The 13,695-nt window shown below is 47.3% G+C and overlaps 1 protein-coding gene across 2 annotated transcripts; it reads left to right on the top strand.

Moving 5' to 3' along the window:
• The first annotated feature begins 1,170 nt into the window (after window positions 1–1,170).
• Window positions 1,171–12,828, top strand: LOC142015235 (potassium channel, subfamily K, member 16-like). Of its 2 annotated transcripts, none has more exons than XM_074998663.1 (5): window positions 1,171–1,365; window positions 2,894–3,014; window positions 6,403–6,569; window positions 8,704–8,869; window positions 11,847–12,828. In XM_074998663.1, exons 1-5 carry the CDS (start codon window positions 1,171–1,173, stop codon window positions 12,119–12,121), a joined length of 924 nt encoding a protein of 307 aa, XP_074854764.1. In that variant the 3' UTR covers window positions 12,122–12,828. The 2 variants fall into 2 exon arrangements, with proteins under 2 accessions (XP_074854764.1, XP_074854763.1); XM_074998662.1 differs by having other exon boundaries at window positions 8,701–8,869.
• Window positions 12,829–13,695: the final 867 nt, after the last annotated feature.

Raw genomic sequence — 13,695 nt, 5'->3', positions numbered from 1 at the left:
GCACTTGTCACGTCCCCCTCCAACAGCTGGTTCCATGGACTGTAACAGCCTGTTACTGTTCCCAGTTAAAGGAATTCCTGATTCAGCCGAAGTGGAAGATCCTTGCACGGCCACCTGACTGTCTTCTTTGAGATGGGTGCTCCATCCCAGCTCTGCCCCAAGGCCCTGCCCCACTCTGCCCCTCCACCCAAGGCCCCACCCTCACCATTCTTCCTGCCCTTCCCCCCTCCAATGATCCCTCTAACTTTTTCCATCTATGTGCAGAATAAATTTTACCACTGAAGCATGTGTGGATGGGTACCACCAACAGAAACATAAACCGTCAGCTGTGGGTATTGTGGGCCCTCTGACGACTGACTGGGCAGCATCTGTAGCTCTGCTGGGTGACTGCCCAAATGCTCACCTTGCAGGGAACAGTGCCGTGCCCCATGCCTCCTGCCCATCAGCGAACAGCTAATCGGGGGTCGGTGCAGAGCAACCACTACTTTTTTTTCCTTATATGCTCCAACTCTGGCATTGGCACCTTTACTCCTGGGGATGAACCCCCCCCTCCCACTTTGCCCTGCTGAGAGATCACGGTGGTGACTGCCTGGCTGAGGTTGTGAGCTCTGCTTGACTTCAGACCGTAGGGCTGAGCTTCTCTTAACGGCCAGTTAATTACATCCCATCCCACATTCCGGCTTCCCCGCTACCAAGCTTCTCCCTGTGGCTATGGAGTCTGGTGTCGGGGAGACTCAGGCTTGAGCGACGGTGTTTTGATTAACAGCTCCGCAAATTCTGTGGAGTGGGAACTTTGCTGCCTCAACGAGAACAAGATGACGTGAGGTGCCAGGCGCTGATCTATTATTACGGGTATTGTTCTCCCCCTTTCTCAGCACCATTTCACCAGAAGCGGTGGCATCCAGCCAGTCCACTTCCCACACTCTGGCCTTGCTTCCTGTGAACCCAGCAAAGCAAAGTTTCACAGACCGCTGTCCAGCACTACAAGAGAGCTGGAGATTTTATCTTCCCTTGGCAATTGCTTGCTCTCTGCCTCTGATCCCTGAGGAAACCCAGACTGCAGGGTGGAGCCCTCATGCTGGGCTCTGATGTACCTACCGGATGTTGACATTAGAGAGTGATGTGTGACTAGAGACCATTCTCCCTTCCTCCATTTGGCTGCAGGGTACTATGTGCAGTAGCAAAATCCAGACCAGTCTGCTGATGGTCAGCTACTCCGCCTACTTGCTCTTGGGTGCACTCGTGTTTTGGGCTCTGGAGAAAAATGCTGAGACAGAACAGAAAATGGCTGTAATCCATATGAAGGAGGATTTTCTGCACAACTTCACTCGCCTCACATTGGCAGATGTTGAGCATTTTTTGAAGGTAAGGGAGGCTGTGGCACCAGGGGGCGGTGGCCTCTGCCATCTCCACATGCGACCCAGCCGGGTTTTCACTTACATTGTGTTTTCTGTGCCAGTGCTGGGTTACAAGTCTTGTGTATCTCATGGGGTGATTTCTTTGAAACATTGATGGTGATTCTAAAACAACAAGAAGTCTTGTGGCACCTTATAGACTATCAGATGTTTTGGAGCAGAAGCTTTCGTGGGCAAAGACCCACTTCATCAGATGCATGAGTGGTTTCAGAGGGGTATTTAAAAAGTGGGGTCCCAGTAAGAGGGAGGGCCAGAGCTGACAAGGTCTATTCAGCAAGGTGGAAATGGCCCAGGTGATTCTGTCTCTCTCGCTCCATTTTAGACCTTATCTGTTACATCATGTGAGAATGTTAGGGATAAAAATAGTCCTGGGGCATTACTTTATGGGAAGCCAAAGGGGTTTTTTAATAGTAACAAAGGACAATCATAATAAAGAAAACCATTAATTCAGCTCCCAATTCACCCTTTAACTCTCGTGTTCTTTCTGGGGATGGGGGACAGGAAGCCTTACTCAACAGAATGAAAAGAAATCTCTGTGCGGTGCCTTCTGCCTTTTCGGGCTCTCTGAGACACCTGCTGGACAGGTGTGAAACCACTGGTGTGATTTCTCCCATCTTGTGTCTAGCCTCTGGCTAGTCTCATCTCTGCAATTTATCTAGGCCAGGTTTGTATCCAATCGGTCTTAGTTCAAGTTGCCCAGCCCTGCTTACTCTGGGTGTTAAGGGCAGGCATGGCTGGACGCAGGTTTTGTTTAAATCTTTATCTTAAAATACACCCATTGCTTAGCACTAGAACAGAGAAAGACTGAAGGTGTCTGAAAACACATCTTTGAAAATATCACGTGTGTTTTGTGGGGAGCGGGAATATTCAGCGCATCATCGAAACATAGGGCTGAAAGTGCTCTCAAGAGACCAGCTAGTCCAGCCCTCTGGAAGGAGGCAGGACCAACTAACCCTCTTAGACCAGGGATGGGGAGCCTACGGCCCGCGGCTTGCCGTGGTCTGGCCATCGAGGCTTGGGGCTCCCCTCAAGATGGGGCAAGCCAGTGCTGGCACCTCAGCCACACAGGAGGGGGAGATCACCAAGATTCAGTGCCCCCTGCATGGCTGGAGCACCAGTGCCAGCTCCCTTCTGCTGGGGCGGGGGCCAAACCTCACAGGTCAGATCCAGGCAAGCCACTAACTGCATCTGGCCCGTGGGCTCTGCCTGGGGGAGGTGAAAGCACATGACTCTGTCTGAAATAGTGATTGGTTGCATGACCTTGTCTGAAATGCTGATTGGTTGCTGGAGAGCTGGGGACCTCCATGGAAGCAGGAGGGCTGGTAGCACCAGAGAATGGGGTCCCTTTGCATACTTCTGCGTACAAGCTGGATACTCACCAGAAAGAAGCCATGGTGGGTTGGTTGGTTCCTCTGTGTGATCTCCATGGACCTTGAGAACAAGGAGGAGTCTGACTCAAATGCTGGTTTTGCTTGCAGAACCTAACTGAAGCTGTGCAGAGAGGAGTATATCCAGTCGCAAATGAATCAAAGACTGAACTCAGCAACTGGGATTTGAGTAACTCCTTCTTCTTTGTGGGCACAGTGGTATCCACGATCGGTAAGTATGGGGGTTTTCCCCTCTACCAAACTGAGTTGTCATCACCCTAAATGACTGTTACTTTAGACAAACTGAGTCTGGAAATAAAGACATTTAAACCAATGAGAGTAATTAATCACTGGGGCAACTTATTAAAGCAGGGGAGAGGTCTTCTTTGCTGACACTTTTAAAATCAAAGCTGGGTGATTTTGTAACAGAATAGGAATATTTTTAGGGGAACTTCTCTGGCTGGTGCTGTAGAGGCAGTCAGGCTAGAAGAACACGACCTGGGAAGCCCTGGCTATGAATGACCACTTTCATGGTTTGCAGTGAGAAGTAGCAACGGACTTGGCCTTGAGGCCTGACAGCTGCACAGTTCATCTGTCACAGCGTTATTTTAGTTTATAATGGAACAATAGCCTTTTATATCTCAGCCTCCTTTTCCCTCTCTGTCCACTCCTTTCTAGCCATAGAGTCGTGTTAAACTCTTGGCTGAGCCGCACACCAGTCGTGGGTGGAAGATGGACTTGACTTTCCCTAGTTTTCATTCCTAAGTCAAACAAACTGTAAATTCTTTCAACGGCAGCTGTAAGGCAGCAAAGAATGGCAGAAAACAGATGAATGCAGCTGGGCCATAGAAGGCCATTACTATAGTCCATGCTGCACAGAGTAGATCAACATACCATGATTTTCACTGCTCCCAGGAGAAAAGATGGGGAAGGAACAGTGTGAATATCATAATTTATTTACTGTCAGTTCAAGCACCATGCTGTTCTTAAAGCAAACAGAAACTGGGGAGGCTGGACTTAGAGGCAAAAAACAAATAGGCTGTGTCTACACTAGCCCAAAACTTCGAAATGGCCATGCAAATGGCCATTTCGAAGTTTACTAATGAAGTGCTGAAATACATATTCAGCGCCTCATTAGAATGCCGGCCGCCGCGGCACTTCGAAATTGACATGGCTTGTCCAGATGGGGCTCCTTTTCGAAAGGACCTAGGCAACTTCGAAATCCCCTTATTCCTAACATCAGATAGGAATAAGGGGATTTCAAATTTGCCAGGGTCCTTTCGAAAAGGAGCCCCATCTGGACAAGCCACATGGCGGCGAGCTACGTCAATTTCAAAGTGCCACATCTGCCAGCATTCTAATGAGGTGCTGAATACGTATTTCAGCGCTTCATCAGTAAACTTTGAAGTGGCCATTTGCATGGCCATTTCGAAGTTTTGGGCTAGTGTAGACATAGCCATAGTGTCCAAACTGGTGTCTGGCGTAGAGGTCTCCACCAATCTGTGACACAGGATATGACAGACACCCAGAGAGGCCTGGTAAGTGCTTACCTAGAAAGGTGTATGAGCTGGGGGTGAGACAGGCCTAGAGCACAGTGAGCTGAAGACAAAGAGCTCCGTCTCCTCCATGAGAGAATGCAATCACCTGCTGGTAATAAAGGCAGAAGATTGTGTAAGCTCCTATGGCCTGAAGGCCAATGAACTAGGGCAACATCTTAGCTTCTGTTCCCCCTGAATAGAATCATTGTATTATCTATCAGTGAACAACTTGGGTTGGGATAGTGCCACTTTGTAGAGCCATTGACATAGTAAGGACAGGGACTAAGCATTCGCCTATCCTTTTACGACACAGGCCTTGCAGCAGCTGAATAGCTATGAGGAGGAGACACAATACAGTATATTCTTTGAGTTATGCAGCCATTGGCTTATTTTCAGATATTGCTGCCCTTTAAAAACAGCTGATGGCAAATTCAGCCCTGGTGTCAGTAAATTCTTTATTGTTAAGGCCTGGTCTATACAGCAATTTCATACCAGTGTGACCCTGTTGGGTATGTGGGTTTCTTTTTTTATATTGATGTGGTTATACCAGTAAAAACTCCAGTGTGGATGGACAAATACTGGTATAACAATGCTTGTTAACTGCATAGCTTACTCCCCTTTCCATATGGACCTGTATAGCTGTAGTCTTTCTTGTGTAGATGTACCATTACACTGTTATTAATGTGTCTACAATGGAGGGATTGCACCAGTAGAGTTAAAATGGTGCAACTTTTGGAAGCAGCTAACGTCTTTGCTCATTGGATCCATGTGAGCTGAGTTTTAAGCATGCATGCATCTGTACTTTCTCCTCTGTTAGAATACTGAGGCATTCTTGATTTGGGTGATGTTATTGGAACACCAGAAATACATTTAATCCCAGATGTAGCTTGTTTGTTTTTCTTTTTAAATGAGTGTGTGTTTATTTCCAGCAGCCCACTCCATTCTAGGCTACAGTTCATCAGATCTCACAAGTTGAGCAAGGCCAACCTTGGAGAGCAGTTGGGTGACCAAACTCATCTCCCACCAAGGAAAACCCACTGTGCTACAAAACATGATGTGCATTAAATAGGGTGGTGTGCTTCCCTCTGATTCCTCCTTGAGCCAATACATTTGTATGGTGCTATGATGAGGTGGGGGTGGGACTGTGATTTTGGAAGGTTTCATCTCTGATGAAACTTAAGGTTAAAGTCTTGGCCATTTAGAACCATTAAGGCTCCAGTAATGTCTTCTGAAGAGGGGCATTTGACCTGGTGCCCTGGGCAAACTCCACTTTCTGCCTGTGTAACTGGACCCTGTGTTTTCAACTGGATATAAGAGGTGGCTGCATTTCAGTGGTGGGTGAAGTAACACCTATACACGGCAATTTACTGTCTCTTGGGATGAAGGGCATTTTTATGAGGTAACACAATACCATGAACCCACTGCTAAAGAACTGGGATTCCCAGAGCCATTAAAAATAAGACAGAAGATGGTGGGTTGTAAATCACAAAATTAAAAGAAGGCACGGCCTTTGGATGCCTTTTCCATGTGCAATGCCAGCTCCACTTATTCCAAAGCTCTTCATGCGTTACTTACTGCAGTACAACAGGCTGATCCTTGAGGGATGACGTAACAAGAGATGGGAGTTATTCAGGAAGGGAGCTTATCTGATCATTGAGTGGCAAACAGCCCAAACTCCAGCCTTGACAACTTCCAGATGCCCTGACTTCTGGTTTCTTTCTTTCTTTCTTTCTTTTTCATGTCATATCTATTCCCATACTTGTAGCAGAAGATAGTGTGTTTTCATAGGTTGCTTTCAGATGATAGCATCGTTCAAATGAGTGCTGGGCCCCAACACAATATCTCTGAACCCTAAAATATGCCGAATGTGTCATTTAAGCAGTCTTTCTGCCTTGGCTGAAAAGAATGTGTGAGTCTAACTATGGAGTCCTAGGAATGCTCTTGGGGTGCTAAAGCTGTCCTGGCATGAACGTGAAGTGGGAAGTATGTGAATGGGCCTATGAGTGCCAGCTGATTAGAAGCCTGGGCTCTAAGAGAAAGTGTCATCAGTGTGGTCCCTATCCCACTTCTGTCTTTCAATAGGTTATGGCACCTTGTGTCCTAAAACGGCTGCTGGTCAGATCTTCTGTGTCTTGTTTGCTTCATTTGGAATCCCTCTGAACATCGTTTTCTTGCACCGGGTCGGTAAGATGCTTTCTCTGCTGTGCAAAAGGCTTGGAAGATGGCTGTACGTGAAGGGAATGAAAAAGGTACTGAGTTCCATTCTCTCAAGGATCATTTGTATGCTGGCTATTGGGTTTTCTTTGGCTGTTTTTTATAGCCATGCAGGGATAGGTGCTGTGCAAATCAATAGAGAGAGAATCCCTGCTCTGAAGATTCTGTACTCTAAAGACATGAGACAAAGACATGAGCCTCAGGAAGGGAGGTGGAGAGAAACAGACATACATGCAAAATATCTTCTGTGCCTTCAAACAGGGGGGAGATGCAAGGCATGCGGCTTGTAACTTCCATGAGACAAGATACCCCACCCCTCTTTTCCTGTATCCCAGTGGCCTGACCTACCTGCTGTCAAACCACAAGCTGACTGCCTGCTCTCCAACACTCCACAGCATAAGATACAAGGAATGAACAACCCACCAGAAGGGGGCCAGTCTAGTCAATGTGCTGAAAGACGGCGATGGGTCTTGTGGAGTTGGAGGCAAGGGCTCTCAAGGCCAACTGGGCCCCAGAGGGTATGTCTACATTGCAGACAGGTGTGAACCTTCCCCCCAGGCTGGACAGCCTTGTGTTAGCAGAGCTCATGTTAGCGTGCTAAAGGGTGCATCTACACTTGCATTCCTCTTTCGACAGATGTATGCAAATGAGGTAAATCGAAAAACAAACAATGTATACATTTGCATATTTGACACCTCATTCGCATATTCTAATTTGAAAGAGCTTCTTTCGAAAGAAGAAAGCCAGTGCAGATGCTGCTCTTTCGAAAGTAAACCCCATCTTCGAAAGAATCCTTCTTCCATTAAGGGGAAGAAGGATTCTTTCGAAGATGGGGTTTACTTTCGAAAGAGCAGCGTCTACACTGGCTTTCTTCTTTCGAAAGAAGCTCTTTCGAAATTAGAATATGTAAATGAGGTGTCAAATATGCAAATTTATATCTTGTTTGCTTTTTTCAACTTACCTCATTTGCATACCTCTTTCGAAAGAGGAATGCAAGTGTAGACGCACCCAAAGAGAGCGGTGTGGAGGTTGTGGCACCAGCAGAGGCTCAGACTTACCACTCAGGCCCCTGTGTCTGAGCTCAGGTTGCTAGCTGGACCCGCTGCTGGCGCTACAGTGCCCACCGAGTGCTTTTAGCTTGCTAGCACAAGCTCTGCTACCACTAGGGGGCTCCATCCCAGCTGCAGAGTAGACACACAGGGAGTCTGTAGCAGCTCCTCACGCTCTCCCCGCTGCTTGTGAGGTGGTGGGAGTTACTCTTCTGGGGCTCCTGAGTAATCTGAATTCTCCCATCAAAAGCAGTCACGGCCCCAATGCCAACTCCCTTCAGTCTGAAGGAGCAAATGGGACAGATGCCCACTCTCACCCAAAAGGTCAGGCTGGCCGGGACAGGGCTTAAAAAAGGGATGGTCCTAGCCAAAATGCGACACGTGGTCGCCTCAGAAAGGATTGAGGCTGTAGCTGGCTTACCTGATCCTCTCCAGGGTGGGCACCACAGGTTCTCCCATTTCCTTTCCTTTTACCCACTTCTTACTTGTAAAGAGAGATTTGAGCATACACCAAACCCTTGCCCAGCCAGGGCCCCGTGTTCTTTATGCAAGGAGATGGGATGGGGTAGGCGAACGGTCTCTGCATCCCCAGATTCCCTCCCCCTCGCGGTGTTCCTCTTGTACATCGCTCTGTGCGATGTAAAGCCAGCACCGCACAGCCCAGCGGCACGGCCTTCCTGCCACTTATTGGGGCTGGTCGGAAATATTCCACTGACAGTTTACTAATTTATTTGTTTTGTCAAACAACGGAACAGCCAGAATCCAACTAAACCTGAACTACTGTGGCTGAAAATGGAAAAAGATTTGAGTCTGAAGTGTCAGCAAGGTGCCCGAAGGGGGATGCAGTCCAAGTGTTTCATGGTTTCATTCATTTCTGGGCCTGGACTTCGTCTCCCACAATGCAACAGGGCTACATAATTGCCATAACCCCTTGTCACCAATGAGTGAGGCCATGGTGTCTCAGAAGAGATGGACCTTTTCTCTGACAGTCGCCAACCTTTAACCGTGGCAGGCCTGGGAGGAGCTCCTATCCAGCTATTCACCCAGAATACTCACATGATGTAGGGTTTGCTCATCGCGCCAAACGGGTTGTAATTTGTGTTGATTTACTTTTCAGAAGAAGATCAAGTTTCTGACCCTTCTCTTCTTCCTGGTGATGGGCATTCTAGTGTTCCTGTGTCTGCCGCCATTTGTCTTCCAGGTGACAGAGGGCTGGTCCTACAGTGAAGGAGTTTATTTTGCATTTATCACCTTGAGCACCATTGGCTTTGGAGATTACGTAGTAGGTAAGGGTAACAGTACTTCTCTTGGAATTAAAAGATGGCAGAATTATTATTGTAGTGATTCAAATGAAACAGGACAAAACACGAGCATGTTAGGAAGCAATGCTACATTCGCTGCTCTTTCTCATCTCTAGCTTCTATAGTTCCAGGAGGAAAGGGCACTTAGTACCCTGAGGGCAGACTGGATTGGCTCGGAGAACCCAAATACCTAGACCCTATGAAATGTGGCATTCTATGAATAGAACAAAAAGATGCAGTGGTCTGGGGGATGCAGATGCAGGAAAGCTGGGAATTTGGTGAGCAAGAGAAGAGACTTGGAAGTGTCCTGACTACATAATCTTACATGCATACCTGACTCCTGTGTCTTCTGCAGTGAAGAAATAAGTGGGGTGTGTTTGAAACCCCCCTAATTTAAAAGCAGTGTTCTTTCATTGCTTCAGTCCTTGGGGAAAAGTGAGCAATGGAAAATTTATCCTGTGGGTGGAAACCTGGTCTTCCACTGATGTAATTTCCTGTAGAAATTAACTCTATGCATCATTACATCCTCCTGTATTTCACACACTGGGGGGGAGTTCAAAAGTTTTCCTGAAGTTAAATATATAATCACAGACCGACTTAGGCAAAATCATTCTACACACACCTTCCAGTATTTAAATAAAACAAACAGAATACACACTAACATGGCTACCTCTCTGTTACTATTCTTCTGGTATTTATCACCAAAATATTCTCTCCCCTAGACCCCCCAAGAGAATTCTCCCCATCCCTGCCTGAACTCCAGAGTCCAAACCACTGTTAGCAGAAACGATCAAACATGGATTTTGTCAAATCGAACAGAATAGATTCCTCCATGGTTCACATCCTGGTAACACAGTGGCACCCAGAACTTCAAAAACAACATGAAGTCCTGTGGCACCTTACAGACTAACAGATTTATTGGCATATAAGCTTTCATGGGCAAAGACCCACTTCATCAGATGCATGCCCACGAAAAGCTTAAGGTCCAAAATATCTGTTAGTCTATAAGGTGCCACAGGACTTCTCGTTTTTGTGGATACGGACTAACACGGCTACCCCGATACTTGAAACCAGAACTTCTTCTCAATAAGTTTGAGACTCTCTCCAGTGCTAAGTGGACAGCCCATTCACAGCACAAAAGGCTCACCTCTGCCAATATGCCTAAATTCAGGGGACAGGCCAAGAAGTGCCGGGTGTGGAGACAGGCTACATCTACACTTACCGGGGAAGACTGGACACTCATGGTTAATCTACCAAGATTTTGTTTTGTGCATGCATGAAATGGTGCATTCCGGGGACAAATGTTGGCCCCTTAACTCCTTGTGAGCCTCAAGGATTAAGGAATGTCGGCAGGAGGGGTGCTGCCTTCGACATTCTGCAGTGAGGACAGGGACCAATGTCGATGGCTGTAAAAATCAATTTTCGGTACACAACTGGCGTATCTAAAATTGTGTAGCAGCCGTTGACATTCCCAGGAAGTGTAGATGTAACCTGAGTGACCTTCTTTCTCACCCAGTATGAGGTCTCCTGCAGGCCAGGGCTGAGGTGTGATGGCAGAACCACATGAGGCAAGTTGTACTGACGATGCCTGCATTCCACCTCTCTTGTGAGTAAATAAATGCCTGCCTCTAGGGCAGACAATCCAGCTTCTTTCACCAGCCCTGAGATCATCCCACCCCCGACCCAACAGAAGAGAGAGAGAGGAAGAGAGATTTCTGATTGGAACATCACCTGGCCTTGCAAGCTGGATTTATCGGCCTGGTCTTGTCAGGGGCTGAGCACCCTCAGCTCTTGCTGTTGTTTAGTCAGGTGGAGGTTGAGGAGATCCTGTCCCTCACAGAACAGCGTGTTAAGAAATGGCGACAACAGGACTGGCTGTGACATCTTCCCCAGCCCACGTTAACTGGGTACTTGAAATAATTGGAGTAAATTATATCCCGAAGAACAACAGCTGAGTGGCATTTTCCACCTTTGTTGAGGTGCTACTTGGAAAACGTAGTTAAAAAGAACAACATTTGTACTAAATTCATGACCCTGGATTCTCACCATCACAGACTGGTTAGTCGAGCAGCTCGTGCCTTCTTCAGGTGGCAGAGCTTGTTCCCTATGAAACAAGAACACAGGTGTCCTGGTTATAGTGTGCGTGCCATTATTTCTAGACAAGGAATGGATTCACCCTACTGTATGGGGCCAGATGTGAACTAGCCAATTGGAACACAAGTTGCTTGGGCTCATTTGCATGCAGCAATCTTACTGGGTAAAAGTCATTATGCAGCTGTTGTATCACAGCAGCAAAAGAATGCCTTACTGTGATGGGAGGTGGTCCACATGCAAGTTTCTTAGTGGAGGAGTTTGGTCCATATGTGTTCATTTAAAATCTGTAAGTAGTCAGACTATCAGAGTAAAATTCCCTCGGTGCAGAGGACCACAGTTAGGTGGTGCACAAGCCTAAGCTATACCCTGAGCAAATAAACGATGCACAGATCCTGTCCTGGCTCACTCCATAGGGGGATTTTGCATGTTTAGTCTAGACACCTCCCCGGGGCAGTGATTGCCATTTGTTCTAATACAACGCACCGTCCAAAGCCTGTCCCTGACTCACAGCCCGAGTAACTGGCCCCAGCAAGGAGAGGGAGTCATTCCAGCCTCACAGCTGCTCTTGCAGCTCCTGTACCAACATCTCTCCCCCTGAAAGGCAAGGGAAACCACTAGTCTAAAATGTTTGGACGTGTCTGTGTTAGCTCTGATTCCCCCATCCAACAAAGAATTTTTCCAGTGGAAAATGTAGCTCATTTGCATACCCTTTGGAAAGATGAAGCAACACACTACATTTTAGTGACCTTCCCAAAGTATTCGACAATAAAATATTCTGACCAGTTACATTAGCTCAACCAATTGTATTCAGGCAAACTGCATTCATCTTCTTAGTTGAGTCTCTTCTACATTTTCTCCTTGTTTTCAGGTAAACAGCCTGACAGGAATTATCCTTCCTATTACCGGTCCTTGGTGGCCATCTGGATCATCTTTGGTCTGGCCTGGATTGCTCTTCTGTTTAATTTATTGACCACAGTACTGGAAGACACTGAAAAAAAATTGCCCAGAATCGTGATAAAATGGGAGAGGCGGATAAAGACAACGGGGAAAGCTGACCAAGACATTGGCTCGCTAGATTTGTTTCTGCAGGAGAACCGCCATTACCGGATTCTGGGAAAGTTGCACAGAAGAGAGAGTCTCTAGCAGCAGATTTTAGAGATGAAAAACAAGGTGAAACATTTTTTTTCCTCGGAGCAAAATATTGTAATAGTCCACCGGGATCAGAGTGGTTTATTGCAGCTTACACTTGGAGTCCCTCCTGTTCACTAGCCCAGTAGGAGGTCCTTCAACAGAGGGGAAGCCTTGTGACTTTGTACACAACTTTGGGAGATGAGGCCTGAGGTTGCTCTGTGAGCGCTGCATTGCGTGTCAGTGTGTGTATGCCTCAGACCAGACCCACTCAGACAAACCACCAGGGACAGGATTCATTCATAGAACAGGATAGCAGTTCAACAGCTTCCTCTCTTCTTGCAGCCTCTGTGCTCCCAGCTCAGTCAGTGCTGAAACCCAGGGTCAGGGAGGGAGAGTAAGGAGGAGGCAGACGGTACATCTTGGGAGAAACCAGGAAGTTCTCCCAACATGCCAGTTCATAGTCCGCAACTTGTAGTTCTCAGGATTGTTCTTGAAGCACACTGGACCTTGGGCTACACCTGGATGGCATAAAAAGGTACCTTTGATACACTATATTTACTCAGGATTTGTATGTATCTTTATCCACATTAGAATTTCTTTCCTCACATCTCTCCTTTCCGTTTTCCCATTCTTTCCTATGTGAATTGCTGCCAATGTGTCTGGTTTAATCGTGCAATATTTATTATTATCACTGCTATTAGCCCTATTTTACAGATGAGGAACTGAAGCATTGAGAGATAAAATAACATGCCAGAGGTCTCTCAGGAAGCCTATAGAAAAACAGAGAATTGAGTGTAGATCTGCTAAGTCTCAGGAAAATGCTTTAACCACTAGACCTTCCTTCTGCTCTGTGGCCATATTTATTTAGGTGGTACCACTCAATGTTTACTTCTCTCTGGCTAATTGTGGTTGAAGACTCCAAGACCTGGCCTGCTCAGGATGCCATGTGACCAAATGACAGCCATGGGCATAAAAAGGTCTTGAAGGGAATTATAACACACTTCACTTCAAACCTTATCCTCTGGGTGGAGTATAGGTCATCTGCAAGTCTCCTCCACTTCACTCTGTCTTGGGACAAAACTGCCAGCTGACCCTAGGAGCACCCCAGTTGTTGTCCTTCAGTCTCTGTAGATCTTCTTCATGTTCTTTGAGGTCTTCCTCTTTTGCATTTTCCTTGCGGGTTCCTGTAAGAGAGTGAGAGCAAGGCCAGGCAGGGCAGGGGTTAAACTGGGCCTGTTGGTCCAATCAGCCCCACCCCGGTTCACCTGCAGCCAGTGTCAGGCCTGGAGGAGTATAAAGGGAGGGAAGCCAGCCCAGTTGGGTGTTGACTAGCCAAGAAGTAGGAGCTGGCTCTGAGGTAGCAGGCCCCAGGCAAGAGCTGCTACCTGGTTGGCTGCTGGAGAACCCTCCCCCAGGCACTGCGGGGAGTGGGGATCCCCCTGCCCAGGGAATCTCTTTCCTGCCAAAAAGGGAACTAGATTCTCAGGGTTGTGCCTCAAACTTAACCCATAGGCTCTTGGGTGGGGCTGAAGGCCCATTCCACAGGCCCTGGCCAGAGGGCCTAGCCACTAGGCCACCCAGTCCCA

The sequence above is a fragment of the Carettochelys insculpta genome, chromosome 6 (assembly GCF_033958435.1).
Source record: "Carettochelys insculpta isolate YL-2023 chromosome 6, ASM3395843v1, whole genome shotgun sequence".
NCBI lineage: Eukaryota > Metazoa > Chordata > Testudines > Carettochelyidae > Carettochelys > Carettochelys insculpta.
The sequence above is the reverse complement of the archived record's forward strand: the minus strand, read 5'-3'. Positions and strand labels throughout refer to the sequence as shown.